The sequence below is a fragment of the Mandrillus leucophaeus genome, unplaced genomic scaffold, assembly GCF_000951045.1.
Source record: "Mandrillus leucophaeus isolate KB7577 unplaced genomic scaffold, Mleu.le_1.0 Scaffold58, whole genome shotgun sequence".
NCBI lineage: Eukaryota > Metazoa > Chordata > Mammalia > Primates > Cercopithecidae > Mandrillus > Mandrillus leucophaeus.
Window position 1 is genome coordinate 2,784,797 of NW_012106252.1, and position 14,551 is coordinate 2,799,347.

General features: G+C 41.4%; 1 protein-coding gene across 1 annotated transcript; it reads left to right on the top strand.

Moving 5' to 3' along the window:
• Positions 1-8,510: 8,510 nt before the first annotated feature.
• Positions 8,511-14,065, top strand: LOC105553029 (keratin, type I cytoskeletal 24). Its single transcript, XM_011998927.1, has 8 exons — positions 8,511-9,172; positions 10,292-10,374; positions 10,791-10,947; positions 11,855-12,016; positions 12,115-12,240; positions 12,571-12,788; positions 13,406-13,518; positions 13,718-14,065. The coding sequence occupies exons 1-8, from the start codon at positions 8,558-8,560 to the stop codon at positions 13,819-13,821; spliced, it is 1,578 nt and encodes a 525-aa protein (XP_011854317.1). The 5' UTR covers positions 8,511-8,557; the 3' UTR covers positions 13,822-14,065.
• The last annotated feature ends 486 nt before the right edge of the window (positions 14,066-14,551 follow it).

The window sequence follows — 14,551 nt, forward strand, 5'->3', positions numbered from 1 at the left end:
CCTTGCTCCAAGATCAGTCACATCAAAAGTACTTCTAGAAACATCTAGTCACCTCCAATGAATGGGTCACAAGTTTGTACCTAAAGATCATCCATTAATCCTCGTTAGAAATATGTGCTTGTGTCCACTCTACACACAGAAAGGTAATGGTAGGTCCTGGACTTGCTGTTGAATGCCACTGTGGGAAGGACACGGGCTTACCTGGCACCCTTCAACCAAGGTTTCCTGGGCACCTGGTTTCTCCGTCTCCCTCTAGGGTACAGGCACCAAAAGAGAAGCACAACTGCTTCCTGGGACCTTCTCCTCACTCCATCTAGTCAGCCTCCATATCACAACTGAGTCCTGTTCCTTTTCTCCCTTTCTGGAAGGATCTGGCTTCATAGACAGTATTCCTACTGGCTCTTCTCCACGTTCTGGTAACAATATGGATGTCCCCTGTGTCCTAATCCCACAGCCTCTTATGCCCAGCTCAAATCTGCAGACTCTGATCAGCTCTGCCCAACCCCAGTCACAGTTTTGCCATGGCTTCTCCAGGGCCCTCTCCTCCTAGGGTAAGCCCCGTGCCCCTTCTCTCCCAGCAAGCCCCAGGGCCACTGCAGGTAGGCTGAGCACCCCAGCCTGTCCCTGTCACTGTGCCTGGGGTGAGTCTTGCCAGGACTGGTCTGATGAGCACAGAGATCACCCACTGGGTAATAATAATTTGACTAACTACCAGAAAAGTCTCCAAGAGCGCTGCCATTGCCTTATATGTGGTATTCTCTTATAATTATTTTAATCTGTTCTATACCCAGTTATGTCTCTTTCCCACTTCCAACCTTGTGTGTTTTGGACCTCTCTCTCTTTTCCTAATCAGGCTCATGAAGAGGTTGTCTATTTAATCGATCTCTAAAAGGATCAGCTTTTCAACGTATTTATGTATTTTTTTCTTTTCTGTTTGAATAATTTCAGCCTTTATTTTTACAATTTATTTTTATAATTTTTAGTTTATCTTGCTGTTCTTTAAAAGAAATTTTTATACTAAATTTCTTCATCTGTGGTCTTTCTTTTGTAACAATGCAGCCATTAGAAGCTATAAATTTTCTTTATTGTTCAAAGTTAGCTATATCCCAAAAGACCAGGTATGAAGTGCTTTTCTTTTTACGTTTTGTTTTGTTTTGTTTTGTTTTTTAAGAGATGTGGTCTTGCTCTGTAACCCAGAGTGGAGTGCAGTGGCACAATCATAGCTCACTGCAGCTTCAAATTCATAGGCTCAAGCGATCCTCCTGCCTTGGCCTCCCAAAGGACTGGGATTACAGGCATGAGCCACCATGCCTGGACTTTTTCACTACTTTCTGGTTTGTCATATTTGGTCCAACAGTCATAAAAGGCCTCTTTTTTTCCTGTGATACCCAGGTGTGTATCCTAACATTCAATTCAATTCTGACACTAACTATCTGGAATTAGTGTTAGACCCTGCAAGTTGAAAAGCTCTGTCTCACAAGACTGCCCTCACTGTAGATGCTAGTCACAAGTATCAGGTCTCCAGATGATGTGGTTTGGATCTGTGTCCCCACCAAATATCATGTTGAAATGTAATCCCCAATGCTGGAAGTGGGGCCTGGTGGGAGGTGATTGAATCACGGGGGCCACTTCTCATGGTTTAACACCATCCCCACCTTGGTACTGTGTTTGTGACAGTGAATGAGTTTTTGTGAGATCTGGTTGTTTAGAAGTGTGTGGAATCTCCTCACTCTCTCTCTTGCTCCTGCTCCAGCCATATAAGACATGTCTGCTTCTCCTTTGCCTTCTGCCATCATTATAAGTTTCCTGAGGCCTCCCCAGAAGCAAAGCAGATGCCAGCATCATGCTTCCTGTACACCCTACAGAACTGTGAGCCAATTTCTTTATAGATTACCCAGTTTCAGGTATTTATTTATTTATTTATAGCAGTGCAAGAACAGATTTGTACACCAGGTTACCCACACCTCTAATTTGCTACAAAGTTTGGGGTTTCCACAATTTTCCCCACTTCAGTTTGGATAATTTCTAGAATGGCTCACAGGATTCAGGAAAACATTTTGCCTACTATTACCAGTTTATTATAAAGGATCCAACTCAAGAGCAGTTAAATGGAAAGGATAAATAGGGCAGGATATGGGGGAACAGGCACAGAACTTCCATGCCCTCTCTGCACATGCCATACTCCCAGTACCTCCACATGTTCATCAACCCAGAAGCTTTCAAAGCCCCATTATTTAAAGCAGTAGTCCCCAACCTTTTTGGCACCAGGCTCTGGTTTTGTGGAAAACAATTTTTCCATAGACCAGGTGGGCGGAATGGTTTTGGGACGATTCAAGCACATTACATTTATTACGTACTTTATTTCTATCATTATTATTACATTGTAATATAAAATGAAATAATTATACAACTCACCATAACATAGAATCAGTGGGAGCCCTGAGTTTGTTTTCCTGAAACTAGACAGTCCCATCTGGGGGTGATGGGAGACAGTGACAGATTATCAGGCATTTAGATTCTCATAAGGAGCCCACAACCTAGATCCCTCACAAGCGCGGTTCACAATAGGGTTCATGCTCCTATGAGAATCTAATGCCACTGCTGATCTGACAGGAGGTGGAGCTCAGGCGGAAATACTTGCGCAGCCTCCACTCACCTCTGGCTGTGTGGCCCGGTTCCTTCATACAATTCCCAGGGACTGGGGACCCCTGACTTAAGGGTTATGTAGGTTTCATGACATAGACATGAGTCTGGCTATTTGTGATTAACTCAATACCCAGCCCCTCTCCCCTCCCCAAAGGTTAGGAGATGTGGCTGAAAGTTCTAAGCTTCTAATCAAGCCTTGGTCCTCTGGAGACCAGTCCTCATCCTGAAGCCATTGAGAGGCCACAAGCCATTTCATCAGTATTCAAAAGACACTCTCATCATTAATATATATTTCCCTTTAAACCACAGTTATCTAAGAGAAGGTATCAACACACAAAGATTTTTCTGGTTGTCTTTTTTATTGTTTAGTTCTAATTGTAACTCTGATCAAGAACATTGTCTTGAAAGAATTTCTAGGCGAGTATCGCTTTCCTCAGTTGGGTGCCTTTATGAGAGCTTTCCTTGGAGTAGACACATACAGGCCAGTTAAGGAGATCTCTAGGCACAATTTTCACTTTACCCAGTCCTCAAGTATAAGCAGTGAACTTTTGCAGCTAATGCTCTAATAAAGAAAATCCCTCCTGGCTGGGTGCAGTGGCTCACGCCTGTAATCCCAGCATTTTGGGAGGCCGAGGCAGGCAGATCACCTGAAGTCGGGAGTTCCAGACCAGCCTGACCAACATGGAGAAACCCCGTCTCTACTAAAAATACAAAATTAGCCGGGCGTGGTGGTGCATGCCTGTAGTCCCAGCTACTCAGGAGGCTGAGACAGGAGAATTATTTGAACCCAGGAGGCAGAGGTTACAGTGAGCCATGATCATGCCATTGTACTCCAGCCTGGGCAACACGAGCGAAACTCTGTCTCAAAAAAAGAAAAAAAATTAGAAAAGAAGAGAAAAAAAGAAAATCCCTCCTAATTATAATATAAAACACTTTCTAAATCAGAGAAGTAATACATTTAATTACTGGATTGCTAAAAATTAGAGCTGGAAGGGAACCTGAAAAGTGGATAGACCAATATAATAATTTTACAGATGAGGACACGGTAGCTTGGTCAAGAGACATCAACTGTTCTCAAATGTTGTGTTATAGTTCTGGTGGACAGAGGACAAGAGACATGAGACTGATGAAGCTTTCTTCTGAGCCTATCATATAAAATACCACCATATACAATATGATCTTATATAAAATACCATGCCATTCTTTTGCTATGAAGCTACTATTTAAGCCCTGGATTCCTTGACCAAAGATTTGCAGCTTCTCTGACATCAGAGGGCAGCAGGAGGTTGAGGGGTCAAGCTCGAAGAGACAGAGCAGGAAGGCCCAGTGTATGGACTTAGCATTGGCAAGAGGCACGGGGGCTGGGCCCTACTGCTCAAGTTATGATCTGGGTTGTTCATGCTTTTGGATTCTCTGAAGAGATGACTACTGTCTGTCTGGTATGAAGAAAGGCACAAAAGGACTTTTTAAGCAGAGTCAATCCTTGAAAACTGTGCTTACTTCAAACTGCCTTGACTGTGGACCCTGGAGGACAAAGCATCCCAACCCCCACAAAGTCGCTCACCCATTATCTTAACTCTCCATAAACTCACAGAATGATCTTCAGGAAACAGAGAATTGAGTTATTTAGAGATTTGAAAGCACTCACATACAAGAACAAAGCCAGGTGATTTTTCTCCCAGAAGAAAATTTGGCAAAATGGCATGACCAAGCAGATGCTTCCTGGTGGAGAAGAGAAAGTCTTCAAATAGACGCATTTAAGTGAAACCAGGAAGAGAAAGAGTGGATGAGGGTGATGGGGAAGGAGAGAAAGTGGTGCAGGAAGAGAAACAGCCACAGAATTGGTGGATTTCTGGGGTGTGACAATGGCACACCCAATCCATCCATGGGTGGTGCTAGATCTACTGGAGTGAGTTCTTGGTCATGTTATTATTGCAAAACCTTTTTTCTTTTCCAAGTAGTTGAGCCTGGCGGTGCCTACAGCAGGCACCAGCTGGAAGCTGGCCCAAACAATGATTCCCTACAGCAAGGTCCCCGGTTGACTCTTGCCTGACCTTTCTACCCTCTTCCCAAACAACATATCCTCTTAACTGCCAAGCCCCGCTCTCCACCAGCACACGCTGAGAATCACTAACCCAGAAGTCGAGCATAAAGATTCAGAAAACAAAACACAACACATAGTAAAGAACTGAAGTAATCAGTGACCCAAGTTGTTCATGAAGACAATCAGGCCATGTTAGTTCTTACTAATTCAAGGAATATTTACTGTCTATCTACTATCTGTCATTGCAAAGGCATTGCAAAGAGACTGTTCACACATTAAATCTATACTTTCCAATGTGTCCAAAAGAAAGAAAATTGGTGTATTAAAGAGATATCTGCACTCCCATGCTTATTACAGCACTATTCACAATAGCCAAGATTTAGAAGCAACCTAAGCGTCCGTCGACAGTAGAATGGATAAAGAAAAAGTGGCACAGTCGAGGCACGGTGGCTCACACCTGTAATCCCAGGACTTTGGGAAGCCGAGGAGGCGGATCATGAGGTCAGGAGTTCAAGATCAGCCTGGCCAATGTGGTGAAACCCCGTCTCTACTAAAAATACAAAAATTAGCTTGGCGTGATGGTGGGCGCCTGTAATCCCAGCTACTCGGGGAGCTGAGGCAGGAGCTGAGGCAGCTTGAACACGGGAGGTGGAGGTTGCAGTGAGCTGAGATCGCGCCATTGCACTCAAGTCTGGGCGACAAGAGTGAAACCTGTCTAAAAAAAAAAAAAAAAAGTGGCACATATACACAATGGAGTACTATTCAGGCATGAAAAGAACGAGATCCTGTCATTTGCAACAACGTAGATGAAACTGGAGGTCATTATGTTAAGTGAAATAAGCCAAGCATAGAAAGACAAACTGTGTATTCTCACTTACTTGTGGGAGCTAAAAATTAAAACAATTGAACTCATGAAGATAGAGAGTAGAATGATGATTATCAGACGCTAGGAAGGGAAATGGGGGAGGAGGGGGAAAGTGAGGACGCTTGATGGGTACAAAAAATAGTTAGAAAAAATGAATAAGACCTAGTATCTCATAGCATAACAGAGTGACTATAATCAATAATAATTTACTTGTATAATTTATAATAACTAAAAAATAGTATAATTGGAATGTTTGTAACACAAAGGATAAGTGCTTGAGGTGATGGGTACCCATTTACCCTGATGGGATATGTACACCTATATCAAAATATCTCATGTACCCCATAAATCTATATACCTACTATGCACCCACAAAAGTTAAAAGTTAAAATTTTTTTAAATATATACTTTCCCTTCTTTTTTACTGTCTGCCACAGAAAGTTTTGTCAACATTCAACAAATACTCTAAACCCAGCAACTTCCCTTAACTACTCTGATCTGATGCTTCTACCTGAAAAACACACAACAGACTATTTTCTCGAATGAACAGAAGATAGAATCCCCAAGTTCTCTTCTCAAGTCTATAAAGATCCATCAGGAGCCACAGGCCATGCATTTCAGTATTTGGTTTTCCTACTAGTCTAAAAACCCGCAATATATTAATCCAAAAAATATTTAAATACTAGTAATCTATCCCCCTCCCACACACACACACACACACAAATTGATGGTTATTATCTGCAAATCATTCTGCACTTATTACTGAAATCATATTCTATAAGGAAATATAGCTTTTATATGATTCTTTACAGGTAAAAATAAACTTCTAATCACAAACTATTCAAAATTTGAACTGGGAGCCCAGACACACCTAAGAAAGATTCAATCTGTCTCTCTCTCTCTTTTTTTTTTTTTTTTTTTTTTGAGATGGAGTCTCACACTGTTGCCCAGGCTGTAGTGCAGTGGCCCAATCACGGCTCACTGCAACCTCCACCCACCGGGTTCAAGCAGTTCTCCTGCTTCAGCCTCCCAAGGAACTGGGATTTAAACGTGCTCTCAGCCAAATGCAAGTCTTTATGAAAATGGAAAGATTACATTTCACAGTTTTAAAAGGGAGAAAAACTCTGTGACTGTTCCTCCCATTGCCAGTATTTGCATACCATTTAATCATTAGGGTTTAGGTTTCTTTGGTTTCATAGCTTTAGGGATGGGCAAGGCAGGATGACCGACACATTATGTGTGGTGCATTTTTTAGCTACTTTAGAAGGGCGTTATAAAAGTTACTCCCAGCTTAACAATTTAAAAGTTTGTACACTTTGTACCCCTTGGAGACATGTCACCTTAAATATGAAGAAGAGTAACATCACACTCCTGTAAAAACAGTACAGGGAGAGCACAAAAGCCACATAAGAGCTACATGGTAAAGGGAATCATCACTTATTCAATCATGTGTCCCAATCAAATACAATTTAAGGAAGAATTAAAAGGAGAACATTATTTAACAAATGATTGAATATAAAGATTAAGGTATGCACATAGTTTAACAGAGACTGGCAAAATAAGGAAAAAATTCTTAAATAAACAAAAGTCAGCTACTTAAGTTTGAAGCTAAGGAGGATACAAAATATTTCTGGAAGCATCTGTTTTTTAAGACTTTTTTAAAATGGTGGTAAAATGCATATAACATAAACATCATCTTAATCATTTATAAGTTTATAGTTCAGTAGTCTTAAATGCACTGACATTGTTGTGCGGCCAATGTCCCAAACTCTTTTCATATTGCAAAACTAAATTCTATGCCCAGTAAGCAACAACTGTCTATCCCCAACCCTTCAACCACTGGCAACTCCCATTCTACTTTCTGTCTCTATGAATTTGACTACTCTAGGCACCTCATAGTACTGGAATTATACAGTATCTGTCTTTCAAAAAGACACTATTAAACCAGTGAAGTGACTAGAAGACATGAATGGAAACAGTCTAAAGTACAAAGGGACAAAAAACCATGAAGCACAAAGGGAACTCAGGAGGGCTCAGAATCTATAAAATCACTCCAATTGTAACACTAGTTATCAGAAGTAGATACAAATCCTCTTTTATCTTTAAAATGAAGGCAGGAAGTATCAGCATCATCTCTTCATTTCTTGAAATGTGACTCAAAAAGGAAGTTACTCTCTTTTTATCAGACTAGAATTCAATCAGAAAGAAAAGCACATTTAAATGATCTGCCTAAAAACTTTTCAGTTTTTCTTAGACGTTAGCTACTTGAATAAACATGTTGCTGAGATCTAATAATACTTACCTGGAAAACCATTATTTATGTTTTTCTTATGAACTATATAAAAACATAATTTTTACAAATTATATGCTTTTTGTATGTTGTACAAAATACAAAAAAAAGAGAAAGCAATAACTTAAAATCACAAACTTCAACAACCTTAAAAAACATGCTGACTGAAATAATCAAAGAGATAGATGCTTAATCAAATCTGAAATTATTGCTGATGTGAAAGCTAATTTCAACTTTTGAGAACAATACGAATAAAAAAGTTACGTGATTGATGGGAAATTTTTATTCTCATCATATTAAGTATTTCGATTACATTTGTTAACCTGGAGATATTCTCTGCAAATGTGAAATCATGAAGCAAATTTAACAGAACTACACTTCCAGAGAAAAGTTACCAGTCATCAAAACCTCTGAAAGATTAAAACAGTAATTCTGAAAATTTCTTTGTTTTGCTCCACCTTATTCTTTTTTTTTTTTTTTTTTTTATGGGTATAGTAAATGCCCCAGGGCTCTGACCTAACTTCAGAGAAGTGTTCAAGAAAAAGAAATTATCCAATTACGGATTACCAAAACTGTAACAAGGATTAAGAAGTGACAGAGAAAAGGAACACCCTCAAAGTGTGTATATATAGGCCAAAAAGGCAGCCTTGAATACATCGTTTGTCATCACCTCTCCTATTCACCTGGACAAGCTCACGTTTGCAGGAACACGATGTCTCACTCGACTCGTGTCTCCTCCTCCAGGGCTGGAGGCAGCAGCTCAGCCAGGGTGTCTGCTGGTGGAAGCAGCTTCAGTGGTGGAAGCAGATGTGGTCTGGGGGGCAGCTTGGCCTGGGGCTTCCGAGGAGGAACCGGCGGCTGTGGCCTGAGTGGGGGGTCTAGCAGTGCTTTCGGGGGCAGCTTCGGAGGGGGCTTTGGTAGCTGCTCAGTAGGAGGTGGTTTTGGGGGAGCTTCAGGCTCTGGGGCAGGATTTGGTGGGGGTTCTAGCTTTGGCGGGGTCTCTGGATTTGGCAGGGGTTCTGGATTCTGTGGGAGTTCTGGATTCAGCAGTGGTGCTAGTGGAGGCTTCTACAGCTATGGTGGTGGTATGGGAGGTGGTGTTGGCAATGGGGGGCTTTTCTCTGGAGGGGAAAAGCAAACCATGCAGAACCTCAATGACCGCTTGGCCAATTACCTAGACAAGGTCAGAGCCCTGGAGGAGGCTAACACTGATCTGGAGAACAAAATCAAGGAGTGGTATGACAAATACGGGCCTGGGTCTGGAGATGGTGGATCTAGAAGAGATTATAGCAAATACTATTCAATAATTGAAGAGCTCAGAAACCAGGTGAGACTCTATCTGTGCCTGAGTTTCTAGTATTTGTGGATCTTTCACTTCTTTTCGGATCATGTACTATAATGAAAATTTTAAGTTAAGAAATTATTTGAAAATATATTTGCTTGTTACACATGCAAAGTGGGACCTGATGTGTCTTAATTATTATAATACTTTATGTGACATTAATTTTCTGTTTCCATCTCAGTTTCAGTATTTCTACATAAGAGGAAAACTTATACAATACCAGGCAGCTAATTATCATTTATATATAAGAATGACAGCAGTGAGTCAACATTAGTTTAATTATTTACGATGAATTCTGACAGACTGACATATTTTATTGTCTTACTAGATTTAAATATTCTTTAGGATGATTTTTCTTCCTAGAAAATCTGGTGCAAACATTACATAAGAATGTAGTAGAATCTAAAATGTTTAGCCACTTTTGTATGGGAAATAAATTTTTAAAGACTTTTTTGGAAGCGAAATACAATTTTTGCACTATTTCCTGAAAAAGTGCATGAGATAATCTAACAAAGTAGCAGAAATATGCAGAGGGCTATATCCTGTAAAACAGGTTCCTGTGCCTAGTCCAATAAGTGTGCAAACGGTTATCTTTTTGCAGAAAGTTGTAGTCCTAAATATACCAGCCCCAGATATACAGGTGTCATTACTAAGTAAGTTTGCAAAGCAAGTCACCTTTAAGAGCTAATAACACAGGCCAGGCACTGTGGCTCACACCTGTAATCCCAGCACTTTGGGAGGCTCAGGCCAGCAAATCACTTGAGGTCAGGAATTTAAGATCAGCCTGGCCAACATGGTGAAATCCCATGTCTACTAAAAATACACACACAAAAAAAATTAGCTGGGCATAGTGGCACGCACCTATAATCCCAGCTAATCAGGAGGCTGAGGCGCAAGAATCACTTGAACCTGGGAGGCAGAGATTGCAGTGAGCTGAGATCTCACCACTGCACTCCAGCCTGGGCAACAGAGCGAGACTCTGTCTCTATACACACACACACAAAAAGAGCTAATAACACAGGCAACATCTACCCTTACAGGTAGGCATGCAGACACAAGGTAAAAATCATTCGTGATTCACTTACTATTAACATCTTTTTTTAGATCATTGCTGCCACTGTTGAAAATGCTGGGATCATTTTGCAGATTGACAATGCCAGACTGGCTGCTGATGACTTCAGATTGAAGTAAGAAACATAAAGACTTGAAAACAAGGGTTATGGGGAAAAAAATAAATTTTATTTCATTTTATAAATATACATATATATATATACACACACACACTAGAAGATCATGACCTAAATTTACAAACATCCCAAGGGTAAACTTTAGACCATTATTTCATCAAAAAGAAAAAGAAAAAAGAAGGAGGCAAATTTAGAGCGAGAATTTTATTATAAAAAATGTTAGACATGATTAGAATTAACATTACACTGGTATTTTTCTTTATAAGGGAAAATTTCCCAAGAGAAAACTTAGTAACCTTTATTTATTAAAATGCCCACAGGTGAGAAGTTTTTCAATATATAAGAACGGAAGGTACTCTTTGAAACATGGCCAGGTGAGCTTACAGTACTTTTTGCCTTACTGCTGTCCCTTCCAGGTATGAGAACGAGCTGTGTCTCCGGCAGACTGTGGAGGCTGACATCAATGGCCTGCGGAAAGTCCTGGATGACCTGACTATGACCCGCTCTGACCTGGAGATGCAGATTGAGAGTCTCACCGAGGAGCTGGCCTACCTGAAGAAGAACCACGAGGAGGTAGGAACATGTTCTACATAAATGAATAACTCCCGCTAACATATTTCTCCCCACATGCATTCTATACAAATAAAATTGGCTGGGTGCAGTGGCTCATGCCTGTAGTCTCAGCTACTCTGGAGGCTGAGGCAGGGGGATCCCTCGAGCCCAGGAGTTGGAGGCCACAGTGAGCTATGATCATGCCACTGGATTCCAGCCTGAGCAACAGAGAGATAGTGTGTCTCTAAAAAAGTAAAATAGGCCGGGCACAGTGGCTCATGCCTGTAATCCCAGCACTTTGGGAGGCCAAGGCAGGCAGATCACAAGGTCAGGAGTTTGAGACCAGCCTGACCAACATGGTGAAACCCCGTCTCTACTAAAAATACAAAAATTAGCGGGGTGTGATGATGCCCAGCTGTTGTGCCTGCAATCCCAGCTACTCAGGAGGCTAAGGCAGGAGAATCGCTTGAACTGGGGAGGTGGAGGTTGCAGTGAGCCGAGATCAAGCCACTGCACTCCAGCCTGGGCGACAGAGCAAGACTCCGTCTCAAAAAAAAAAAAAAAGGAAAATAAACTCAATTTTATCTAAGTGAATTTCCCACACACTATGACCAGGAAACAAAAGTAATCATGAGTAAATTCTATCCAGATTTGATTTTTTTTTTTTCCTTTCACTGTCTTATTTCCAAATTGTTGTCTAGGCACATTTTAGGAAATCATCGCTTTTCTTTTTTTTTTTTTTTTTTGGATTTTTAGTAGAGACGGGGTTTCACCGTGTTAGTCAGGATGGTCTCGATCTCCTGACCTCGTGATGCGCCCACCTCAGCCTTCCAAAGTGCTGGGATTACAGGCGTGAGCCACCACGCCCGGCCTGGGAAGTCATCGCTTTTCTATTTGCATCACGATGGTCTTTTTTCCTTCATGCTAGGAAATGAAGAGTATGCAAGGAAGCTCTGGAGGGGAGGTGACTGTAGAAATGAATGCTGCTCCAGGGACCGACCTGACCAAATTACTGAATGACATGAGGGCGCAGTACGAGGAGCTGGCTGAGCAAAACCGCCGAGAGGCTGAGGAGCAGTTCAATAAGCAGGTATATCCTCTCTGCTGAGAACCCAAGCCAGTAGCCACACACAAGCCGCTTCTGCTCCATTCACCAGCCTACAACAGCTGCATTATATTTGTATTTAGAGTGCATCACTACAAGCACAAATCTCCACTGATGCTGGGGCAGCCAGTTCTGCCAAGAATGAGATAACAGAACTGAAACGTACCCTGCAAGCCCTGGAAATTGAGCTTCAGTCCCAACTGGCCATGGTATGTGCAAATAGCTTTTCACATTTTCCAACAGGGAGTTAGGCAAGTGCAATTTTCTTTCTTTGCCAAGAGGTTCACTAGGCACATAAAAAAGGCGGTGTTAAGGAGAACTGCATTATGATTATAGAAAGCATTAAAAGTTAATGTACTCTATTTCACATAAAAGATTTAGTTTAAAAAGAAGTGCCAACCAAAATTGAAGAAGCAATGATATAACAATATAGGTTATATGGCGACGCTACACTTCTAGTGCCACATAAAATTGCATTTTTAAAAAATCATCCAATGATTTATTTTCATCATGAATTTTTTATTTGCTTTTTCTCTTAGAAAAGCTCCCTGGAAGGAACCCTGGCTGACACAGAAGCTGGCTACGTGGCTCAGCTGTCAGAAATTCAAACGCAGGTCAGTGCACTGGAGGAGGAGATCTGCCAGATCCGGGGTGAGACTAAATGCCAGAACGCAGAGTACGAGCAACTGCTGGACATCAAGACACGCCTGGAGATGGAGATCGAGACCTACCGCCGCCTGCTCGATGGAGAGGGAGGGTAAACCAAAGTCGTGAACAAACTAAAATGCATACCTTAGTGAATTTATTTTATAAAACCAAAATGAGACTCAGGGGGTAGACTTGTATATAGAAAGAGTAATAAAATAACAGACACAAGCTGGGTGCAGTGGCTCAGGCCTGTAATCCCAGCACTTTGGGAGGCTGAGGTGGGAGAATCACGTGAGCCCAGGAGTCCAAGACCAGCTTGGGCAACAAAGCAAAACCCCATCTCTACAAAAAATAATATTTAAAAAATTAGCTGAAGGCTGGCGCAGTGGCTCGTGCCTGTAATCTCAGCACTTTGGGAGGCCAAGGCAGGCAGATCACATGAGGTCAGGAGTTCGAGACCAGCCTGGCCAACATGGTGAAACCCTGTCTCTACCAAAAATACAAAAATTTTAGCTGGGCATGGTGGTGCACACCTGTAATCCCAGATACTGGGGAGGCTGAGACAGAAGGACCATTTGAGCCCAGCAGTGCAAGGCTGAACAAGAAAGTAACAGACACAATCCAATTAAAACACATCCAAAGCTTCATCTTGAGGAATCCCCGGGGCGGAGGGTTTCTCCTGCCTTTGCACACTGCAGAGGAAAACAATTCTTTTTTTTTCTCCAGTGGTTCTAGTTTTGCAGAATTTGATGGTAGAAACTCAGGATCCACAAACATGGGATCCAGGGATCTGGTATCTGGTGACTCAAGATCTGGAAGTTGTTCTGGTCAAGGACGAGGTAGACATTTTTTTTAATGTTGATGATAATTCTGTAATTTAAAAGTAAAAGCATACTTTGCTTGTCATACTAAAAGTGTCTGCTATTGTTTACATAATCTTACCCAGAGAGAACACGTTGAATGCATATGATTGCATTTCTCTTGCTCTGTGTTTCTGTGATAGTTTCCAGACTGACACTGCAATCCCATGATTTTCAGATTCAAGCAAGACTAGAGTGACTAAGACCATCATAGAGGAGTTGGTGGATGGCAAGGTTGTCTCGTCTCAAGTCAGCAGTATTTCTGAGGTGCAAGTTAAATAAGGAACTTCCAGATCAACAAGAGTGTCTTTCAAAGAAAAAAAAAATCAAGGACACAAGTGAAGAAATGGCATCAGTCTAGGCATATTTCTGGATAATTTCCGGAAAAGCTTCAGTCCAGAAATGGATGACTAGCCAATTTTTCTGCATCTTCTTCTTTCCTCATTAGAATGCTCTTGAAATAGCTGAATTAACAACTTTGCTCTAATTGTTTCTTTGCTTCAATAAATTTACTTTTGCAAATTAATTTGATTATTACTTACTTTTTAAAAAAGTATTTTACCTAGGAAGGAAGCTATCATTGATGATCTAGCTGCATGACTATATTACTAACATCAGTTCATTGTTTATATCTTCCTGTTGTAACCAAGTGAGTTATCGAGAAAAGCCACACTCTGAGACTAATTCAGGAGTCTTTTTATTGCCAGCGACCGAGAGATGGCTGGAGCTCAAAATTCTCTCGGCCCCGAAGAAGGGGCTAGATTTCTTTTTATACTGTGGTCTAATTAGGGGAGGGGAGTTTAGCTGAAGCAATTTTTACAGGAGCAGAAACAGGCAAACCAATTAACAAAGATTAATTGGTTACAGAAACAGTTACAGAAAAGTAAACAGTTCCAGGTGCAGAGGCTCAAACTATCACAAAGAGATAATGCAGGGGCTTGGGGTACCATCCCCCGAGTACGTCCCCAGGAACTGCTGATTTAGCTTGCCTCAATATTTTATCAGTAAGTGC